The sequence below is a fragment of the Diplotaxodon limnothrissa genome, linkage group LG2, assembly GCF_057381915.1.
Source record: "Diplotaxodon limnothrissa isolate DT_005_m linkage group LG2, D_limnothrissa_male_GT1.1, whole genome shotgun sequence".
Lineage (NCBI taxonomy): Eukaryota > Metazoa > Chordata > Actinopteri > Cichliformes > Cichlidae > Diplotaxodon > Diplotaxodon limnothrissa.
In genome coordinates this window covers 5,690,662-5,713,242 of record NC_140597.1, presented here as the reverse complement: position 1 = coordinate 5,713,242, position 22,581 = coordinate 5,690,662, and the positions used below count along the sequence as shown (strand labels likewise).

The 22,581-nt window shown below is 37.4% G+C and overlaps 2 protein-coding genes across 3 annotated transcripts; one reads left to right on the top strand and one right to left on the bottom strand.

Moving 5' to 3' along the window:
* The first annotated feature begins 6,175 nt into the window (after nucleotides 1–6,175).
* Nucleotides 6,176–11,552, top strand: tdo2a (tryptophan 2,3-dioxygenase a). The gene is made up of 12 exons (XM_085360238.1): nucleotides 6,176–6,273; nucleotides 6,417–6,522; nucleotides 6,610–6,700; nucleotides 7,115–7,185; nucleotides 7,657–7,784; nucleotides 7,880–8,066; nucleotides 8,403–8,510; nucleotides 8,632–8,743; nucleotides 8,935–8,992; nucleotides 9,521–9,600; nucleotides 9,886–9,976; nucleotides 10,269–11,552. Exons 1-12 carry the CDS (start codon nucleotides 6,239–6,241, stop codon nucleotides 10,420–10,422), a joined length of 1,221 nt encoding a protein of 406 aa, XP_085216364.1. The 5' UTR covers nucleotides 6,176–6,238; the 3' UTR covers nucleotides 10,423–11,552.
* Nucleotides 11,553–11,674: 122 nt separating this feature from the next.
* On the bottom strand, nucleotides 11,675–22,455 carry ctso (cathepsin O). 2 transcript variants are annotated; one of them, XM_085360197.1, is made up of 8 exons: nucleotides 22,195–22,453; nucleotides 20,038–20,143; nucleotides 19,743–19,867; nucleotides 17,052–17,219; nucleotides 15,789–15,910; nucleotides 12,824–12,987; nucleotides 11,873–11,965; nucleotides 11,675–11,744 (listed from the first exon to the last, which is right to left on the bottom strand). In XM_085360197.1, exons 1-8 carry the CDS (start codon nucleotides 22,426–22,428, stop codon nucleotides 11,710–11,712), a joined length of 1,047 nt encoding a protein of 348 aa, XP_085216323.1. In that variant the 5' UTR covers nucleotides 22,429–22,453; the 3' UTR covers nucleotides 11,675–11,709. The 2 variants fall into 2 exon arrangements, with proteins under 2 accessions (XP_085216323.1, XP_085216331.1); XM_085360205.1 differs by lacking the exon at nucleotides 11,675–11,744 and adding an exon at nucleotides 12,049–12,088 and having other exon boundaries at nucleotides 11,905–11,965; nucleotides 22,195–22,455.
* Between the last annotated feature and the right edge of the window lie 126 nt (nucleotides 22,456–22,581).

Here is a 22,581-nt window from a genome sequence, read left to right as displayed (position 1 = left end):
CAATACCAGGTGTACTTTCTGCCAAAGAGACTTTGTTTTGGTGGAGACTCTCCAGTCGACAGAAATGAAAAGCAACTTTAATTAATAGTTGCTGGTGAGTGCCCTGAGTGTTATTGTGTTTTTGTATAAAAATAGAAAAAAAAAGGAACAAAGAAAAAAGAAAAACAAAAGAGGAGAAAAACAGAAGTAATTAAAAACAATGCTGTGCATTGTGACCTGGACACTACAGAGTAAATGTTCAACTACGCTACGCCTTAACATGGCAGTTACAGGTCAGTTCCTCTGTAGCACAAGCCTTCTGGACTCTGAAACAGAGGAATAGTGGTGTCTTTAAGGAATCAGTGAGCTAATTTAGGTGTTTGGGTTTTTTGGTTTTTTTGTTGTTTTCATCAAGGAAAGTTGGGTCAACAAATTATTGTAAGAGCAGAGGAAATGTTTACATTATGCATATCTGCACTTCTCTAGAAGTACCAGGCTCGTGGGTGCAGTCCCAGAGCAAGCAGTGTCCTTGAGTATTTGTTTTGTTCTGTTTTGAAATCAGAGACTTCTGATTATAGAAATATTCTCACCAAACAACCACTATGTATACCAGATTTAGCACTGTAAACATCAAAATGTCTTATTCTTGTTGAGATAATTTTAAACAGAAAAAAAAGAAACGTGTTTAAATGCGGTACCTGATATTCATTGTGAGAAAAAAAACAACAAAAAGAAAAAAAAACAACAACAAAAGGACAGCAAAGGTATGAAGAACTTTGCCCGGTGGGACAAAGCACAGCTTTGTCTTGGATAGCACAGGGACACCACATTTTGTAAATTATGCAAGAGTTTTATGGCATTTTTTTAAGAAACTGAATAAATGTCTGTACTAGTCATCTTAACAGTAATTTATGTTGTGTTTATACATAAATAAAGTCCAGCTGATTTTTATTTTCGTTCTTTTAGTTTTATGTGAGACATTGATTCACAGAAAAAATTATATATATATATCTATATATCTATATATATAGATATATAGATATATATTTATTTAATTATTTATTTATTTTTGTCATTCTTTCAAATATCGCTAATTTGGGGCTTCTTCACAATGCTCTGTTTAAGTAAGTAACAGAAACCTGTGCATGTGGTGACAACTATTTAGAAGTGGTGATGTATCTATAACTTGCAGTCAACTATTACTTCCACTAAATTTAATGTTTATTGGGCATAATGCCTTTTGACTTGGCTTTCCTGTCCAATGAATAATTCATCAACACAAATATTTCATGAACCCATCTCACATAAACAACAACAGTGGATACAAATATAGATCACATCCATGTTCTCGGTAGGTATCATTTTTTTGAATGTTAAATGCACTAATTAAAATGATATTGGGGTTCTTTCGGGTGTGTTGTTTTTTAGATTTCTGAAGTGAGACTTTTTTGATATTAAGGGTGTTCATTAGCAGTGTTAGGGCCAAGCTTTATCAAGGCGAGTTTGTTATTGACTTTTTTTGTCCGACAGTGTTTTAGTTCTAATTGTTAAAAATGTCAAAAAACATGTGAATCTACAAGAATCACTGTGCAGATATAGGTGAAAATGAAACTGCAACACATAATCAGACTACTACTAATCGGATGCTGATTTTGATTGATCTTCAGAAGCATTCCCAAATGGCAACATATATAAAGCACTAGTATTCCAAAATAAAATAAAAGCAGTGCCAAAACCCCATCAAATTCTCAAATTAGATTAATGATTTAAAATAAATCTTCTGAGCTACAAAGCCCTAGAAGACAAATGAAGCATTACTTTGAAGTCAGCTGCTCGAAGGCATTCTGAAGTATGTAAATTGATGAAGAAATTTTAAGTTTAATTAAGCTGAAGTATAGACAGTTGACTAAAAGTCTAGTCAGTCAGCGTCATTATCACAAAGGATAAATTTGCGTGTGAACATAAAAAGCTTATTTTCTCAAAATTACATTTAGGCTGTGATCACCTTTTCCGGTGTTTTTCATCAAAGCGCAGAAGAGTTTGGATGTTGGAATGTATAAGTCTGAAAATAACCCTTTCATATGAAAGTGATTTCTTTTTCGTGGTAAACTTCAAACAGCATTTCAAACCAAATGGGAGCCGAATATTCTTTGCTCAAAAGTTGTTTTACACTGTTGTTTTTGTCCTCCTCTCAGCTTCTCTGCTTCCCCCAGTTTCTTTATATGTTGTTGGGGGTTTTGTTTCTCCATTTAAAATATTTTATGACACACAGCCCAACAAAGGTGCATCTCTTTTAATGTTTCTCAGCACAAAATCTGAAATACATGCCTTCAAAGTTTTCATCAGAATCCCTTTGGGTATATCACACCCATTCACTGCCAACTTTTAATGAAATGTTTTATTAAAGTTCCCCTGTGAGCCATCGTCTGTTGTTCTTCACGTTGAAATTATAGTGAACTTATACGAATCCCCATTTGTTTTGATATATCCATACAAAGCATTTCAAACCCCTGCTGGAAAAAAAAAAAAGCGGAATTCTAATGCAAACTTGACTATGCCAAATATGAAGTATTCAAATCTTTCATTCTCTTAAAAGCCCTCTGATGCTCCCTAGTGGTACAAAGCACATAGTTCAGAAAGTCATCCGGCTGACCTGCTTTATCGCAGCACACTTGTTATAACAGCAATTATTACTGTTCCTTCATAAGGGTCAGAAATATTGTTTCTTTGAGATCCAACTTCAAATAATTTGGTGAAATTCTAGTGATTACTAAGCCAGATGTTGGGAGGGAAAAGACTCCCAGGTTAATTTAAAGAGACATCAAATGGAATAGTTAAACTAGTAATATTAAAATGAACGCCAGTACTGCTGCAGTATCACACTGTGACCACACTGCCAGAGCAACAGTGCAGCATATCACTATGCAGTGCAACTAGCTCTACTTCAAAGGCTTACATAAAAGAGATGGCAGAACTTTGCAAGAACATCAAAGAACCAAAAGCATTGTGCAATAACCACATCAGAGCAACAGAGGAAAAAAATCAAGAATGTTTCATAATTCTTTTTTTCAGATGGAGGTAGCGGTATGAGATCACACCATCAAACATGAAATGATTTCACACTCTACATGTCCCCCTCTTGGATACCTGAAGATGAAACCAAAGATCATATGACACTTCAGTTTGACGTCAACGGGCTTGATTTATTTAGGTGGTTGATTTTGACTTTCAAGTGGCTCGGGGACTTTATATCAAAATAGCTGTTACAGTACTGAAGAAATATCTGCAAGTATAAATTCTGATTCAAGTCTAGAGATGTAGGGAATTGAAGCAAGCTTTGACAAAAATCTCCTCTCCTCAGATTCATATAAAATCATCTGACAAAAAGCTGAGACTAAAGACAGCTGCAGTAATTTAAAGCGAAGGTGAATTTACAGTAACAAAGCGGCGAACGTCGATGCGATGTTAAATATGTGCAATCATGTTCATCAACCGAGCTTATTAGATAATTATGAGCACATTAATAATCAACAGACGGAGACAACGCACATTTTAATTCTTAAATGTCCAGGGGGAAGTTAAATTTAAACATGTAGTCCGTGACTCATAAAAGATCTGTTTTTTCCCTTCTGCCAACAAACAAGCACACAAGCAAATGCAGTCTCATTATTGTTTTTACTCACTTTGAGCTGACAACTCGTCGAGCTTCCGTTTGATGAAAAATCAACAGGACCTGTAGAGATAAAATCAGATTGATGTGTAAAAGTATTTTTGGCAGGATTTCCAAATGCAGGAAATTTGACTAAACTTAAATAGTAGCGACTTAAAAAAGGATCAAACAGGTGCAATTTTTCTAAAGGAAAATGTTTGAACTAACAACAGAAACAGAAGGTAAAATATTAGAGTGTATAAATATTTTCTTTATGATGTTTGCCACTTAGAGGATGCCGCAGCAAAAAGAATTTTCTGGCACAACTTCACCTGCTTCCAAGGTGCATGGAAAGGATAAAAGAATTCGCGTTTCGGCTTGTGGCCTTCATCAGGGACCCTGATAAAGGCCACAAGCCGAAACGCGTTGGTCTATTATTAAAGTTGTTCATCTTCCCTCAAGTGTTGCTGGAGTTCCCACTTAGAGGATGCCTACAGCAAAAAGAACAGTTATTACTTAATCTGTTTGCTACATTTTGTAATACATTTGTTGCTACATTTAAATTATAAATGCACTGATTGTGTTTAACTGTGAGGATAAAGAGTCCAGTGATTTATATATGAAGGCCGAGCTGAAGACAAAGATGACATTGATTTATTCCAGGACTTTATACCTGTTAAAGGACAGGGAGAAGAGAGGGGGTGGATAGAGATGGTTAACTTTCATTTCACATGGCAGTGAGAACAAGAAAATGATTTATCCCTGCCTTTTTTAATTAGTAACTCAGTCTCAGTCTGACTCAGTAAGGCATGTCATAATACATGTCGTATTTGTGAGACTTGCAAATGTACCGTAATAGGTCTCGTGTCTTCACAAACATCTCATCCACTGTAGCCGTTTCTCCACCAGCATCCCATTCATCCCAACTAAATGAGAACAAGAACAAAGGATTTTTGGGGTTCTTGCTGCTCTTCTTGCTCAGCGTGAAGCCTTATAATGCTAGGCTTGTACCATGTCCCAATTCAGAAATAGCTGCTTGTTATCATTCCTCTGATCTTCTGAGAACTGTTGCGCACGCTGATGGGACTACTTGGTAAGAGTGTTGGAAAAAAAAAAAAACAGAGAGAGCTAATGATCTCAGGGACGATTTAGAGAGAATGGACTGTGGATTCTTAGTTTCACGCGGATGAAACGGAGTTCACTGTTGTTCAAAAGCACTGTGTGTGTGTTGTGATGTGGCTCGGGTAGTGGGGAGCAACAGAACTATTTTTACACAGACCATGTGGATTGTGAGAACAACAAATATTTCCCATGTGCATGGCAGCTATTACAGTGTGACATGAATGACATTTTCAGCTTCCAACAAGCAGTGGACAAAAACACTCCGTCTCTTCAAGGTATGTATATTGCTGAACCTCATTTATAAGAAGAAATACTTAGAAAAGTACTTAAAGGAGTACTATAAGGAAACATCATGTGCACTCAGTAACTTTAAAACCACGCATTTCCAATCTCCACCAACATAAATAGAATATTAACCAAACTGCAAATATTTACAGCTGAGTTCAATGACATACAAACGGTCATCAGGGATTTCTCGTGACTTCCACACTAATACAGAAGGTCCTGAAAAATCTAATATAAAAACACTTGCTATAACACCATAGTAAACAAATTATTTCACAACAAGAAAAAACAATCTTATGATGCAAAAAAAAAAAAAAATACAACGGAGACTATATATATACACTTTACATTCTCTGTCTGTGATGCAGCAATGAGATTGTGAGAGTGTTTTAAGCAGTTGGGTAAAGCAACTTCTGAACTACCTGTTTTTCTTTTTTTTGCTGGGTTCAAATAATCCAATAAAAATGAACTGTATGAACCAGTGCTAAAAGCTGGGGGGAACTGTAACTTTAATATTTCTAAGATAGAGAAATTGTTTTAAGGACCTTGTTGAAATGAGATTTCCATTTTTAAATTAAAGCAAAATCACTCCTATGTTTTTAATCAGTGGCTAAACCTGTTACAGCTAAAACCACCAAATACTAAAAGCAGTATTTCTCTTCCTTCTTTGGGCTGCATCTACAGAGTCCCCGTAACATTTCAGAAGCAAAAACAGATGGAGCCCATATTTGTCTTCGCAGCAAGGACAGGTGTTGTCTATCTTATCTTTATAAGTTCAGTTTTTTCATAGAGTATAAACAGAGTATCCCTGAGTGTAAACACTGAAGCCCAGTGACTAAGACAGCCACGTCTAAATCAAAACCCTCAAGCAATGCATTGCAAATTCAAAACCTTATAATGTGGAGGTCATTTGATATTCCTGATAGCTTCGTAAATGCAGAAAAATAATATGCCCATATTTTACTATTTTTGGTCTGCGTGACCCTTCTTTTAGCAGGTCAAACAAAGTCCAGACGTCAGTCCTGAGTAAAGATAAACAGCAGCTCCAAGGGAAAAATAGAGGCGGGCCGGATGGTAACTGTATACTTGTGACTGATTGGACAAGATAAGTCTTTAAAAACTCGGATTGTGTTGAAATCTCTTTTAGTAAATATTAGTCAATGAACAAGGATACATCTTTGCTGCCACCGATTTGAATAAGTCATGAGTGGATGTCCGTACTTTGAGAAGAAGCATTTGTGCGTTCATATTTTTAATCACACTTACACTCTTGGATTTTTATCCCCTTTTTTCACATACATTAAATAGAAAAATGTTACCTACATTTCTAATCTTGTTGATGGGAAAACAAGTAACCAGAGGTGTTCTCTTTGTACTCCAGGTTATTCAAAAATAAACCTCCCAAAACTGAAGAAGATGAGGATGACTCCCAGGCAGGGGTCAACAAGGCCAGTAGAGGAGGAATTATCTATGGAGACTACCTGCAGGTACAAATCTATATTTGTACTGAAATTTGCATTTGTTGTTCAATCAAAGTTTTTATATCAATTGATTTCTCTCTTTCCAACCCTCAGCTCGACAAAATACTCACAGCTCAGGTTCTGCAAAGTGAACTAAAAGCCGATAAGATCCATGATGAGCACCTCTTCATTGTCACCCATCAAGGTAAGTTGAGCTTCATTTTGTTTGAAATTATTTTTTTCTCATTTTCTCAAGAAAGCAAAATTGAATCCAGTCATGAACTTTACTTAAATGTTGATTTGATTGTAAATCATTCACCTTGTTTACAGACAGTTAGAGACAGGTGAAAAATGAAAATCAATTTTAAATTAAAGGGAGACTCTTTCACCCCTATAGTGAAGGATATGGAGGTTTTTGGTTGCATCCACTTAGTGTGAGAAGCCGCTGCACACTAATAGAAATAGTTCAACCTTTTTTTCCTTCATTTCTCTCTTTCTCCACCAGTGAATAGAAAAATGTAAAAGCCTTGACTGCTTACTGACCTTTGTCCTTACCTCAAAATAAAATACTTATATATATTTATGACGCTTAAAGATCTTTTTTTTATTATTATTTTAGCCTATGAACTTTGGTTCAAACAGATTTTGTTTGAACTGGACTCTGTGCGAGAGATCTTCATCAGCGGTCATGTAAGTTATATTTCTGTGGTAACAGAAGGTTAAGCAATTGTAAATTCATAATTAAAACAGAGAAAAATGAAATGTATCTTGCACTGCTGCTACTATTTTTAGATGCACACTGCAAATGTTAAAGATTGAGTGCTAATAAGAAAAATGAAGTCAATAAGATGAAGGATTTAAAATGCATTTTAAAGAAAACCATCAGTGGAGAACACCGTCACAATCACTCAGTGCCTCTGTTTAAAAAATTACATTCACTAGTCATACTAAAGTTTGTGATCAGGTATTTACAGACTAATAGCAGAACAGCAGTTGTAATTTAATATCTTGCTTAGGTAGAAATATACATTATATGTTATACTTGTAAAAAATATTGTTGGAAATACAAAAAGAACTAGTTATTTAATTAGACTGTTTCCTGACCTGCAAGCTTAAATATGATCAGCAATAATTCCCCTAACATTTGCTCTTCCTCTGAAGGTCCGAGACGAACGTAACATGCTCAAAGTCAACACTCGCATCCACAGGGTTGTGATGATCTTCAGACTGTTGGTTGACCAGTTTGCAGTTTTGGAAACAATGACAGCCTTGGACTTTTTTGACTTTAGGTAAACTCCTCTCCAAAAAGCAATATAACATGCACTCCTCCACAACGTTGCACTCTGGCTTAACTGTGTACATGCATGCTTATTTGTGTATACAGGGAATACCTGTCTCCGGCCTCTGGCTTCCAAAGCCTCCAGTTTCGGCTCTTGGAGAACAAAATTGGAGTTCCAGACAACCTGAGGGTTCCATACAACAGACGCCATTACAGGGACAACTTTAAAGGTCATGACAGTGAGATGCTGCTCTCCACTGAGCAGGAACCAACACTTTTAAAGTTAGTTGAGGTATGTTTTACAGCCACATACATGTGGAAGGGCTACCATTTTTGATTTAGTTAGTAAGTAATGAAAACACATGAATTTGTTGTTCTTTGTCCTGTTGGAGGACTGGTGGGCAATTAATTTTGCCAAGGTGCCACATGACAAACTGGGACTTTTGTAAAGGGCCAAACCAATAAACTGAACCCATTTCTGCTCAATATTAATTTTGTCTCTCTATAAGCTCCATGGTGTAGCCCTCTACGACAGTCCCAATTTCTCATGTGACCCTTTGGCGAAATTAATTGCTCACCCCTGTGCTAGAGCATACATGTGAGTATAAACCCTGGGCTGTTCTTTCAGGAGTGGCTGGAGAGAACTCCTGGATTGGAGGTGGATGGCTTCAATTTCTGGCAAAGGCTGGAAATCAATATACTTGATGGGTTAAATCAGGAGAAGGAGAAAATTGAGGTAAGAGATGGCTCCAGCTTTCAGAACAAACTTTTTTTCTTTTTCTTTTTTTGCTGTCCCTGGAGTACACCGATGACTGACAGAGACGGCTGTTTTTTTCCTCCCATATTTTCTTTTAAAGAAAATGCCTGATTCTGAAGAGAAAGAGGAACTGATGGCAGAGATGGTCAGACAGAGGGAGCTTTTCACATCTCTGTTTGACGAAAAGCGCCACGATCACCTTGTCAGCAAGGGTAAGTGTTTAATCAGATGCCATAATCACCGAGGCTTTATCATGTTTATTTACAGCCTCTATTTAACACAAAGTGAAGCTTATCTTGTGCAAGGTGTGGACTTTAAAATTGAAACTCTAGTTTACAAAAGGATGTAAACACCAACATTTCTTGTTACCTTGAAAATAAAAAATTTCCCTTTCGTTAACAAGGTGAGAGGAGACTCTCTTACAAGGCTCTGCAAGGTGCTCTGATGATATACTTCTACAGGTATGTTTAGTTTGTTTTAGAAGGTTTCCTCACCTTTAATGGTCTAGTGGTGACACTGTATGTTATATTTGCTTCCTATTCATAGTTTTAAGTTGTTAACACCTGGAGGCTGCAAACAGCTTCAGTGGAAAGTCTTGCACAAGAACGCCTCAGTGCTAGTCCCTGAGGCAAGGGTACTCATTTGTTCTTCCCACATCAATTTTCCATATCACAGGCCCCTTTGTGAAACCTGCCTGAAAATGTAAGCTTTATTAAAAGGTGTGGTAACCAGCTTTTTTTTTCTTTCAAATGGTTGCGGTAAGGACACATTGTCACTTGAGATTTACTGAGTCTATGCAAAAGTCAACAGAGGTAACTGAAGTTAGTGGAAGGTGATAACAGATGCAAAATTTAATACGGTAACTTACTGGTGGTAGTGAACAGGTGATAGTTGTGCTCATGTTATAGCTGATATGTAGAGAAAATAGTTGTTGTTTTTTACATTATAATCTGTGAAACATAAAATCTTCTTCTTTTATTACCTTTAAGGGAGGAGCCAAGGTTCCAGGTTCCCTTCCAGCTGCTCACATCCCTCATGGATATCGACACCCTCATGACGAAATGGAGATGTAAGTACCGAGGCATCACCATTGCTTGCTACGTGTAAACAGAGTAAGAAAGTTTGAGGGGAAAGGAAAGTATATTTGTTTTCTACAGTGTGTTGTTTTTGCCCAAGGGCAGAACTGGACTAACAAAGAAGCCTACAAAGTTACTAAACTTTAAAGTTAGATTTGAACCCAAGAGGCAGAAGAACCTTATAACATCCTCCATGCCCGCTGATCAATACAACCTATCGCCAATGGACAAAATAACAATGGCTATTCCTGGATGTTTTCTCCCCTACTTTTTTGTAGACAATCATGTGTGCATGGTTCACCGGATGATTGGCAGCAAAGCTGGCACAGGGGGGTCGTCTGGCTACCACTATCTTAGATCAACTGTCAGGTATTGTATGATGTAAAATAATGTTATGATTAGACATTTATTTTCACACAGCAAGTATCCGAAACACTTCAGAGTTAATTTAGATAAAGACAGCACAGTGCTACTCTGCTTATCTTAATTAACTTGTCATGTAGCAGCTCCTTCTGTAATGCACAGTGACAATATATTTAAAGTTCAAAGAAACAACACAAGAGTAAAATAAAATGTGAACCGCAGTTTATTTTTTGCTTCTCAGAAGACGAAATTCAGCACATACTAAATAAATCATTCTATATTTGATCTTTTTAATTAGTGACCGATACAAAGTTTTTGTGGACCTTTTCAACCTGGCAACATTCCTGGTGCCTCGCCACTGGGTACCCAAGCTGAATCCCAACATTCACACTTTTTTGTACACGGCTGAGTGCTGCGACAGCTCCTACTGCAGCAGTGACGACTCGGATTAGAGTGCATCTCACTCGTCTGTCCAGGCTTTTTCACTTAAACAGATCTCCCAGCAGCGGATTATTTAGTTCAATGAGAGGTGAAAATCAGGTCAAAGAAATACATTTTGTTGATGTTCATGAGAAACAATGCATGGCATCTTGTCAGTGTACCTTTAAAGAACTCATACACTGAAATATGAAGTGTATGTGTTTTCATGAATGGAGGCAATTCAACATATGGCCAGTTTTATCAAACACTATATATTATTAAGAAGGATTTCAAATCTAGGTGAGATGAAATTCGAGGTCATGTGGTATTTTAATTTGACATTAGGTGAACTGGATGTTGGAGTGAAGAATAACGCAGACGGGTTGATTTGAAGGCGTGATGTCCTTACATCACACATAAATGCACAAAAACAGTAAACGTAACAAAGTAACTACGTTTGTACATATTAATGCTTAGCAAACAAGAGAAAATCAAGATAAATTATGCTGCAGGCTTATGATGCAATGTCTGACAGATAATAAATCAAATATTTAAACAGCCAAATTAAGACTATTTTACTTTAATCTTGACAGTGAGCCACAAAGTACTGCAGATGGCTCCTTGATAAGAGGTGCTCAGATGTTTCCTCAATAAATTTATGTAAATTGGCTGAGATTGACCTGAAAGCAAACAGATCAGTGAGAGCAGTGATCAAACTGTGAGTGCAAGGACAACGCTGGTGGCGATGATGAGTTTTTACAAAAATGGATCATCTTTCATCTCAGCACAGTGATGGTGTCATGGAGGGAGCCATTTCAGACTACTCAGATGTGTCTTGAGTGCATAAAGGTGTACAGCAAATGATGAACCAATGAACCAAACACATCAACGTCTAAAACAAAACCATTTGCACAGAATAAATATGAACCATAAAATTGTACATAATGTTGTTGTTGTTTTTGTAAAGTTTTAAATTAATTTTGTCATGTATTTATGCACTCATTAATGAAATATCTTTATAGCCAAATGTATGACTCATAACCTATGACATATATCTGTATGTATTTAATAAGATGTGTTTTATATGATGGAACAATTCATGTTATTGTATTTTTGCAGTGATGTGTTTTATTGTTCTATTAAAATTCAACACTTGCCAACAGTATGAAGTATTTTATTTGGTACTTTATTAATAAAGTATTTTATAAAAGTATTTTATTTTATTTTAAAGTGGTACTCGAAAGCAAACAGATGAATGATTTGAATTTTGGCACTGGTACACACACACACACACACACACACACACACACACACACACGTCAAAGAAAAACAGCAGCCACTGAATCTGCAATGCCTGCAAAAAGAAAAAGAAAATAGAGAAATACTGTTATTCCCCAAGGAGATTCTGGACACTTCAGTGCACCCATCTTAAGCTGAAAGATCATATAAACATAAAATGTCAAGATCAAAGGTCAAACTCACCACAAACGTTACCACCTATTTTTATATAAACATAGCCCTCATTTCCCCATCTTGTTCCCCAGGAGTTCTGCACAATCCAGTACGGAATGTCCCCTGAAAGACAACATGCATTTAAGACTGAATTATTTACTAGGTAAAGAAGATCTACTTGTGTTTAGTATGTGTGCTGCACCCACATTAGACTGTTGCATAATCACTCCAATGCTTGCGTAATACCTAGAAAACAGAAGTGTTTGAAATAATTGATGTTAATAAATGTAAAGTATTTTTGTCTAAACTATGCCCATAAATAAAGTATGAGATAGCTGCTACCACACAGCTGTAACCAAACTAGTGTTTAGCCTCTAATATTCATAAGTGTCCACTTTCTGGATCCCAAAAGAAGTAGATAAACATCGAACTAAACAGAACATCTGGTACATCACGTCAACATGAGTACACAAATTGTTAATGATTACAATTTCAGCTAACCTTTGATCACTGTATGCTAAGAGAACAGGGCATTAGGGTACAAGGTGAAATAGCAAAATACTTAATGATACACTGTAAATAAGGCAATTTTAAAAAGAAAACTCATACTCTGCTTTAATCTCGTAAATTACTTGCAACTAGACAAGCAGGAGTTGTAAAAGAGTTGAGATGAAATAAGGAACTTTGGTTCTTAGGACCTTGAGAAATTAAAACATTTTAATTTTATTTAGTCTTCAGATCTGACATGTAAAACTTTTTCCTCCTGCTGGCTCATATTTCTCTTGAAAGAAAAAATTTATTTTTAAGGATTCGAAATAAGCTAAAAACTCTGATCAAATGCAGGTTTAAACTACTTTCACAGTGGATTACAAACCTCTAAAAATCGAAAATTGTGTTAGCTCAAATAAATTATAAAGTCATATTTTTTAAACTATTCAAAATACTTTGTCTCACTTAAATGTGACATGTGGTAGTATTTACCGGTAGTGTCATAGCCGACAATCAGAATAGCATGGGTGGACCATTGGCTGGAGCAGTGGTATTGGATGATGCCTCCCAGGTAATCTTGCCAGCTTACAGCATCCACAATAGCAACCAAAGGGCCATATTGTACTAGCTGACCCATCATTGCCTTCTCTTGACCACTGGGAAAAAAAAAAAAAAAAAAAACACAGCACAACGTGTTCTTATAATTACGTTACTACTCTAATGTAAAGTCAGGCAGTTAAATGTTGTACAAGAATATTTAACTAATCAACTTCAATTATCAGTACATCAGTTTTGTTTGATTTTTACTAAATGTGGTGCATTTTCTCCCGTCAGTTTGTTGCTCAAAAACTGGCCTCTTCAGTTACACTCTCTGTCCTTCCACAAGATGATTCCCGCTGGGGTTATGTCACGCTGTACTCTGCCAGCCTTACTACATATGGTGCTCGAAGCCCCTGTTTGTGCCAAATCTATACCGAAGAAAGTCAGAATAAAGTCATTTGGGTTTATGGTGAGGTTGTGTTAAAACTTTATGGTGTTTTGCAGCAGTAAAAATCTGGTTTAACCATGAGATTAGCCGTCTCTGTGACCTCCCCAAGTCTCCACCCTGCAGAAACATCCAATTCCAGCAGCTTGATAAACTCCGTGACCTAACGTTGAGACCCCTCAGAAGACACAAACAGGTCTAAGGAAAATGTTTAGACTGGATCAGTGAATTGTGGATGAGAGAACATGAGGAATTTAAGTAACATTGTGTTGATATGCAATAAATCTCAATATCAGCGCTTCACTTTCAAGTTCTGTTTAGGAAGGCAAAGTGGCTTTATTTACATGGCACACTTCAAACAGAGGGAAATTAAACTGCTTTACACGGACAAAGGGAAGCATCAAAACTGTCATTCAAAAACAGTGAGCCACAATAAACTATAAATATAAGAGCACGGAATGACAGGTAAGTATGCAAAAGGAAATAAAATGCATCCAAAGAAAATAAAATATGAACATAACAGTCCGCTATGAATAAATCTACATTGCAGTTATGCCATTAGAAGCTGACCTGAAAACAACAACTATAAAACACAGAAACCAATCCATCACAAACAAGGGAGAACAAGTGAGTTTTTGGGTTAAATCTGAAAGTGGCTAGATTGGCGTGCATGATATATCATCAGGAAGGAAGTTGTTTCCATCTGTATGCAGCACACTAGCAGAAGGCAGCCTAACCTAGTTTGATTCTAAGTGATTTATAAACCAGCAACAGAACTTGAAAGTGTCCGATTTAAGAATATCACCTTAAATTCTAACCTCTTGTTACAATTCTGGCAGCAGCGACTGAGAGGCCCGAGGCTGTCTGACAGGCTTTGGTGAAAACAAGAAATATTTATGATATAGAAATGAAGTATCACTGAGTTTCTGCAAACCTTTGTGAATTCCAAACCTTGGTAGTCAGTATACAGAGTGAGAATCTCCTGGCTATGGCATTCATCATGTATTTAACTTTTGTCAGGTAGCAGCTGGGGTGGCTGACTGTTTTACTTTTGACTCGTTAACACAAATTTCAACTCCACTAAAAAAGATGAATGTAAAAAAGATGTTTGTTGTTGTTTGTTTTTTAAAGCACTTCATGGAGTGTGCATGTAGTTGAAATAATCAGTTGAGTTTATGAACTTCTCTGATAAATGCCTCCATATTAAAGTAGAATGAACAACATGTTGGTAAAATCCCATTACAAAAATGCTGATTGTTTTATTTGTTTCCAAAATGGATTTGGTCCATGTGTACATTTTTCATAGCTGGGTGTCCAACCCGATTACTGAGTTTAGAAAAGCAGTATATTTTTGAATCGCTCTTGAGTTAAAGAAGCAAAATCAACCACATTCAGAGTCTGAGGTCTAGTTGCTATTTCTCCCTGTAGTCTTTTACTTCCATTACTACTTTAAGTCCTTAAACTGCTGTGTGAAGATAAGAGGTTATCTAGGCCATCTCACAGAGATCCAGGGTCCTGCAGCAGCAGTACAAATCTATTCTCAAGTTTAACTCTCCTTTCTCCAGCTTCCCATGGCTGTATCCTACAAAGCACAGGTTGATGAGGCACTCTGCCTCCATGGTATTGAAGGCCAGTTGATGGTACTGCAGATCTCAGCTCACTTGTCCCCCCATTTCCCTGACAAGTGATTTGTAGTTCTTTTACTTTGCACCAAGAGAGTTGCTACTACTTGCAGAATTATTGCCAGGCAGACAGTACTCCTGTTTCTTACTAGTCGTGGTTGTGATAATTTGCTGTGTTTTAGCACAGTAAATTATCACTACCAAGACTCTTTTCCAGTATATGGAGTCTATGATAAATGAGGTTTGTACCATTCAAGGTCATGGTTGCATACTGACACTGTAATAAAAATATTAGAAGAAACATGGCAGCCCTCCATGTTTTTAACAAATTCATTCATGTTTGGCAGAAAAACATCACGAAAACAACAGTTTCAACAATTAAACAATTAAAATGTATACTATTGTTTAAAAGATTGCACATAAATAAATAATAATAAACAATAAACATCATCTTAGGTTACTTGGATGCTCAGTTAAATCTGCTCTAACAGTGGGTTCAGAGCCTAGCTATGAAAGTATTATACTGAGAAGGCAAAATAACAATAACAACAGAAGGCATTACATATGCACGAAGCAAAGTCCCTGTTCTGTTCAATTTTAAGTAAAAACAATCAGATTCACCTTTGGGCCAAAAGAACTGACCCGGAGTTAAGAACCTCTGTGCTAGTGAGTTATCGATGTCTGTGTTGACAGAGTAAACACTGTGATTGCACAGAACCAATCCCACGCCCATTTCTCCGTCCTTGGTACTTTATGAAACCCACATTAAAGTTGCATGTTATTCTCCTTAAATTTATGAAGTTAATATTTTATTCCTTGTAGAAAACTTGATAAAAAAATAAAGTCTCACCTGAAGTCATGTGTTGTAAAGTTCTTTACGGCAACACCGCCATGTGACTGGGAGAAAAAATGGCAGATATCTGTTTTGGCCTTATAGGGATACTCAGACTGACTCACCAACTTCATTCTGGTCTGCAAAGCAAATAATGAACATTAGTACACAGCATTTCTGTTTTATTTCATTTTTCTTAATGTGTATGTCTAAACAATGTTACACAGATTTTATAGATGCTAAAGTTTTAAATCGTGTGATTCTACAGTGATGTGCAAAGGTTTTAAGCCACCCACTCATTTCCTTAAATTTTGCTAGGAAAATTGGGAAGCAGGTGCAGCAATTTACTGAAACATGCAAAGATATATGGGAATATAGTATATATATGCTCTGTCAAGGTGACCCCTTGACAGAGGCTCTCTGGAGGCCAGCCCATTGACTGATAGTGTTTTGACAAGATCCCCAACACCAGTGGCTGAAATGCAGCCCCAAACCACGACAGAGCCTCCACCATGTTTTACTAATCACTGTGGTACCTCTCCTCACTTCCTCCAAACCAAATATGTCACATCTGAATTCATCACTCCACCTGTTGCCACAGATTTTCAGTCCAGTTCTTGTTTAAGCTGACATACTTCAGTCTTTTCTCACCATCTCACTCTCTTCCTTTCTTAAAAATGGCTTCTTGACAGCCACCTATCCACTGAGAACATTTCCCATGAGGCTTCAGTGAACAGCAGAAGGATCATCTGAAGTGCAGGTGCATCTCTCAGGTCCTCTGTCAGCTTTTTGCTCGATTTTTACCCATTTTTTAAGGACATGACTTTCAGATAATGTTCATTTGCTGTAGATAGATTTTTTAAGGACTGTCATTTCTTCTTTTGTACTCCATATGTCCAGTTTACTCACTTTTTTGGTTTTTGGCTAAATTTTCTTTATAAATCACCTTGGTGCAAAAATATATTGTATGCCTGTAAAACTTATCATTGGCATTTTTCATATATTCAACTAAACAGGAAACAGGAACAAAGTATTGTTGAATTACTGTTCAAGACACTTACAAAATATTAGAAAGTTTGGCACCTTGGAAGCAAAGAACAGAAAAATGAGAGGTGGCCTCGGACTTTTAGACAGTACCATATTTTCAATTTCTCCTGTTGCCTTAGTGATACAGAAATGTTAATTGCAACCTTGGTCATTTCAGGTATTATAAGCTAAGATTCTGGAAGCATCTTTTATAAGACCTAAAAATCTGTTAACGTTGTGTGACTATCAGCATACCTGTTTTAACCAGTTCAGAGCCCGAGTTGTGGAGCCTCCATTACAGCCTGCGTTTTGGTAGGAGCAGTCAACAACCTGCTGCACACTGAGCTGCTCCAGCTGTGAGCCTCCTATGGCATGGACAGACTGTATGGCACCAACCACACTAAAAGCCCAACAGCTCCCACACTGTGAAGGTAAAATTACAGAAATGAGACAAAAGAGAAAAGAAAAAATCTCGCAAGCATTATTTAGATCCAGCTCCTGACCTAGAATCTATTCACACTGTACCATCCTAAGGAGCTATTTCTTATTTATTTCTGGAAATGAACTACCTATGCATATCTGTCTATATAATCCTACTATAATAATCATCTAAAAAGCCCTCTGCCAGTGTTATAAGACTGACACAAGATTTTAGACGGTTTAATCAAGTATCTTCAGTTTCTAAATGCTCTTCGCGGTACGTGATAATGTGACTGTGACCGATTGTTTTCTGCTGCCATCTGCTGACAGAAAAACCACAGGTATGCACACGCTTCAGAAAAATGTGAATATCTGCTTCAGTTAAAGGTCTTAATTTAAGGTTTTATGTCTATGGCTTATTTATTGTATTCAGACTGCAAAATAATTTCTCATATTTTATATCTGATATAGATTAAAAAATGCTTTCCTGAAACCAGTATTGCTTTTTTTGCTGGTACATACACTAGTTCATCATGTGAGGGATTCTTCTGTGTGTTTTGTTTTTTTGCTTAATATTTGCACAAGCAAATATTATTCTCCAAACGGCATCCTAATATTGCATGCTCAGTTCACTTACTTGGCATAAATGTATTCCCATAGATGTAATGAAAAACTGAGCTCTCTGTTAAAATCCAATTTTTGCTGCTCAATATGGTTTCACGGCTTAAAATCAATGCTGAAAGCAAAATCAGTCAATATTGCCTGGTCTCAACATAAGTATGTGCTGAGTATACACAATATTAGGGCTATCTGCTTTTAAAGTGATCAAATGTTCTCAAGACACAAACATGGAATCAAGAAAGGTAAAAAAAAAAAAATGGATCAAGAAGCATTAACAAGATGTGAGTGGTTTGATATATCGGGTCTGTGTGCATCCTACAGCAGTTTATATTCTGTCTCACCATCTATGTACTATAAAAACTCAGCAGGTCCACAGGCAGAGCTAGAGGAAAAAAAAAAATGACCGGTAAAACCGCAGCAGAGGAGAGTGGTAGGTGAGAGTGGTCATTTAGTGCATCTCCCTGGAGTGCGAAACTTTACCTGAATAGAGCAAAGTAAAATATATGATCATGATGGCGTTCAGCTGAACCGGTTATGTCTCTCCCTTAGGACAACAGTTTTACAGCAATATCATCATCCCCTATGGCAAATTGACTGAGTAAAGAGATAAAGGACAAAAAGAGCAAAAAGTGTATCTTCAGCAGGGACAAGCAACAACTCCGTCTCACTAACCCTCTCCCTTCTGTACCCCCAGGTCCATTCTGCTCCCTGAGCAACAGCTCCAGAGGTTTAGCTTGTCATTGCTCCTTTGCTCTTCCACTACCATTACCGAGGTCGCCTTTGAGTCAAATATGCCTTTTCCTCTCTGGTACTTCATATTAAATGCTTCATATTTGAAGAGCGTTCCCAATGTACTCATCTGGGAAAAAAAGTCTCTTTCCACTCACCTTAATTCTCACTTTGAGACATGTGACAACAAGAATGTTAGACTTTTTTTTAAATGAAAAAAAATGTCTGCATAAATTCTTAAATATTCTATATTTCAAAGCTACCACATTTCAGCTTGGATGATTAGGCATTCGAGATTACTAAAAAGAGTTTCAAGTTTTGATTGTCCAGAACACGGGAAAGAGTTTGGTGCCGAGAGAAGGCAAAAGAGTTTCTGGGTCTTGTTTACATACGCTTTCTCTATAGATGAAAAATAATTTTTAACTTGAATCTGTTGATGAAGGGATACACTGGGTTCAGTGACAACGATTTTCAGAGTCCTCTCTGAGCCCATGCAATGATCTTCAGTACAAAATCTCAGTTGTCCCTCACATAGATGTATATGATGAAATCCCTACATTCTTTTTCTGTTAAGAAATGTTATTCTTACACTTACAATACCAGCCACACATTCTCATGTCAACATTTGATGCGTTTTGTCTTCTCTGTGTTATTTTCAATTAGATGCTTTTAAATTCAATTCAATTCGATTTTATTTATATAGCATCAAATCACAACAACAGTTGCCTCAAGGTGCTTATGATCAACTAAAACCACTTAAAATTGCTTTTATTTTACAATTTTCACATCTTTTTTCACTTTGGTGGGGAGAAAAATAATAAATTACAATAAAAAATGTTTAAAAAGTGTTAAATGTATATTCACCCTTAAAACTGAAGCACTGAAGTCTCTTGCACAGGGCATCATAAATTTTCACCTACTTAAAAGTGAAAAGCAAAGAATCACCTGACAAGTGTCTACATCATAATTTTGACTGTGTTACTGGTGAAGACTTGCATTCATTATCAAAGCCTGTGTAGTATTTGGTATTCTGTACCTGTTTGTTGATTGATTGCTTTATTCATAAATAATGAAAAGGCATGACTTTATATGTCCAATTATGTCTCTGCATCTAAAGCATCTCCAGCTAACCTCCCACATGTACAGTATACCTACAGTATCATGTGTAAAACTTACTGCTTGCTGGTCCTGGACTGGTGCCACGGCTGCCTTGTCCCTCCAGTCAAATTTGTCTGGGAGCTCCTTTACACTCAGTCCAGAGAAGAGAGGAGCTCTCTCATAGACTGCTCCCAGGTACAGATCTGTGGATAAAAGATACAGTTCAAAGTCATTCTTTTTTTATACAAACACAAGTGTAAACTATGATTCTGCAGACTCAGCCTAGTTTAACAAAAGGCAGGACAGAAATATAAATTAATAAAATGTCCAAAGGATTCACTAAACATACCTCTATGTCAAAATATCAACCTACCTCTGAATTCCTCCTGTGAAAGGTCAGAGAATTGGTTGATACCATACTTGGCAGACTGTGTTTCTGTGGAAAATGAGTTCAGATAGGTGTGCCGTATTGTAGCTCTCTGCAATTACACAAATGAAACGGTACAATGATATTAAATGAGAGGGGGGGAAAGGAAAGAAAAACATAACAGTAAACTCTGGTCTTTAAAATAAGTTGTTCATGTAGATATTCAATACTTTTGATAGAAAGGGAAATTAAAATAATCTACATTTATGTATTTGAAACCTCTCAAAACTTTTCTTATCCAACTCTGACTAAGAAAACACACAATTGTTAATATAAAAGCCAAAAAAAACTCTAAGCATGTTATGCTGACAGATGTTAAAACATATTAAGCAGCTTATAAAAGATACCATCCATTAATACCATCCGGCCCTGTATGCTTCAGGAAAAACTGAACAGGATGGAGGTGGACCCCTGCCTGGTGGCTTGGATCTCTGACTACCTCACCGACAGACCACAGTACGTCAGGCTGAAGGACATCACGTCTGACACAGTGGTCAGCAGCACAGGAGCACCACAGGGAACTGTGCTGTCCCCTCTTCTCTTCACCCTGTACACCTCTGACTTCTGCTACAACTCTGAATTATGCCATATTCAGAAGTTTGCAGACGACACAGCCATCATGGGGTGTATCTGGGATGATCAGGAAGAGGAGTACAGAAGTCTGGTGAGGAACTTTGTCGCATGGAGTCACACAAACCACCTGCAACTCAACACCTCAAAGACTAAGGAACTGGTTGTGGACTTCGGGAGGTCCAGAGAAGGTCCACTGCCGGTTCAGATAGAGGGGGAGGAGGTGGAGGTGGTCAACAAGTACAAGTACCTCGGGCTGTGGATGGACAATAAACTGGACTGGTCATGCAACACAGAGCACCTGTATAAAAAAGCCCAAAGCCGACTGTACTTCCTCAGGAGGCTGAGGTCTTTTAACATCTGCAGGAAGCTCCTGAGGATGTTTTACCAGTCGGTGGTTGCTGGAGTACTTTTCTATGCTGTGGTGTGCTGGGGGAGCAGCACAGCAAAGAAGGACTCATCCAGGCTGGAGAAACTGATCAGGAAGGCTAGCTCTGTGGTCGGCATGAAGCTGGACACTCTGGTGACAGTGGCAGAGAAAAGGACATTAAAGAAACTGATGGACATTATGGACAATGCTGGGCATCCTCTGCACACGGCCATAAACAATCAGAAGAGTCTGTTCAGTGACAGGTTGCTTCTCCCCAAGACAAGAACTAACAGACTTAAAAACTCCTTTGTCCCACACGCCATCAGACTGTTTAACTCCTCTCTGGAGGGGAGAGGGAGGGGAGACAGCAGGACAAAGGAGGGGGGAACAACTAAGCTGTAGTGCCTCTTCACCTCACTGTACAATACCTTGTGCAATACTTTTTGTAAATAGTCAACAGTGCAATAGACTCAATACTTGAAATGTGCAATTCACTTGTATTTTTATTTTTTATTCCTATTTATTCTATTTATCCCCTTTGTATATTTTATTTATATTTGTCTCTGTATTTATATATGTGTGTGTGTGTGTGTGTGTGTGTGTGTGTGTATAACAATTCTGTAACTGTAACTTCGGTCGTTGCTGTGCTTTTTTTGGAAGTCGAATTTCCCAGAGGAACCCACCCGAGGGATTAATAAAGTTCTATCTTATCTCTTATCTTATATCAATATACACAGTATAAAACTGTGGCGACCAGTTGGGAAATAAGGAAGCAGGTAAGAGTGAAAGACTAAATGAAATGTTCTTGATCGCACAGCTGCTTTTATTTCATACGACTTCAGCTATTAAGCTGCAACTTTATGTTCACCTCCCTCATGTTACTCGGAACACCAGTGTTAACTATTGTTCCAATGTTGTAGTACAATTTTCACTTAATCTCAGTTTATGCCAGTATTTGTATGCTTTTTATATTTATATCTATATTTAATGTAACATCCACCAAAATTTCCAAAATTATTTTCGGTATTTCCTTCTTCTACGTGAGTGGGCGTGGTCTAACAAGAAGTACTTCCCCAGTTTGTTTTCAGTTTTCTGTCTGAGCACTTCACACTTGCTAAGTGTGGCACTTGAGAATTCTTCTACGCCTCCCTCACTTTACATACCTGAAAACTGAGATGACGGCGACTAAATTCCTCGCTGCTTACTTCATACGTGCGGTGAAACTGCTTTTTGTATGCCCCGAAATCAGCGGCAGAGCCGTTTAACTGAGTCCCAATTTCACTTGAGTTCACATTTTGGCAAAACACAGGAGAGACAATTAATCCGAGAGCGACCACAGCGGGTATGAACACCTGACAAGCCCTCATTTGACGAACAAATGTCAGCTGAGAAAACATCCACACGGGGAAGCACAAGCGTTTTGATGTTCGCGGAAAAGGGTGAAGATTTGTCGCGCATGCGTTGTAATCAAGAGGCGTTCCCTTGGAAACGAAAGAAAGTTTACTACGACGAGCGCTGGTTGATAAAAAAATTTGCATGCAAAAAATGTA

What these genes read in the sequence shown, in the direction of transcription:
- tdo2a (XM_085360238.1), top strand. Translation starts at nt 6,239, where the DNA reads ATGAGTGGATGTCCGTACTTTGAGAAGAAGCATTT. An exon ending in TTGGACTTTTTTGACTTTAG is followed by an intron (nt 7,785 to 7,879) that starts GTAAACTCCTCT and finishes TTGTGTATACAG; the next exon opens with GGAATACCTGTCTCCGGCCT. An exon ending in CACTTTTAAAGTTAGTTGAG is followed by an intron (nt 8,067 to 8,402) that starts GTATGTTTTACA and finishes CTGTTCTTTCAG; the next exon opens with GAGTGGCTGGAGAGAACTCC.
- ctso (XM_085360197.1), bottom strand. Translation starts at nt 22,428, where the DNA reads ATGTTTTCTCAGCTGACATTTGTTCGTCAAATGAGGGCTTGTCAGGTG. An exon ending in CAGTCCAGGACCAGCAAGCA is followed by an intron (nt 17,220 to 19,742) that starts GTAAGTTTTACA and finishes TTACCTTCACAG; the next exon opens with TGTGGGAGCTGTTGGGCTTT. An exon ending in CTCTGAACTGGTTAAAACAG is followed by an intron (nt 15,911 to 17,051) that starts GTATGCTGATAG and finishes TTTGCTTTGCAG; the next exon opens with ACCAGAATGAAGTTGGTGAG.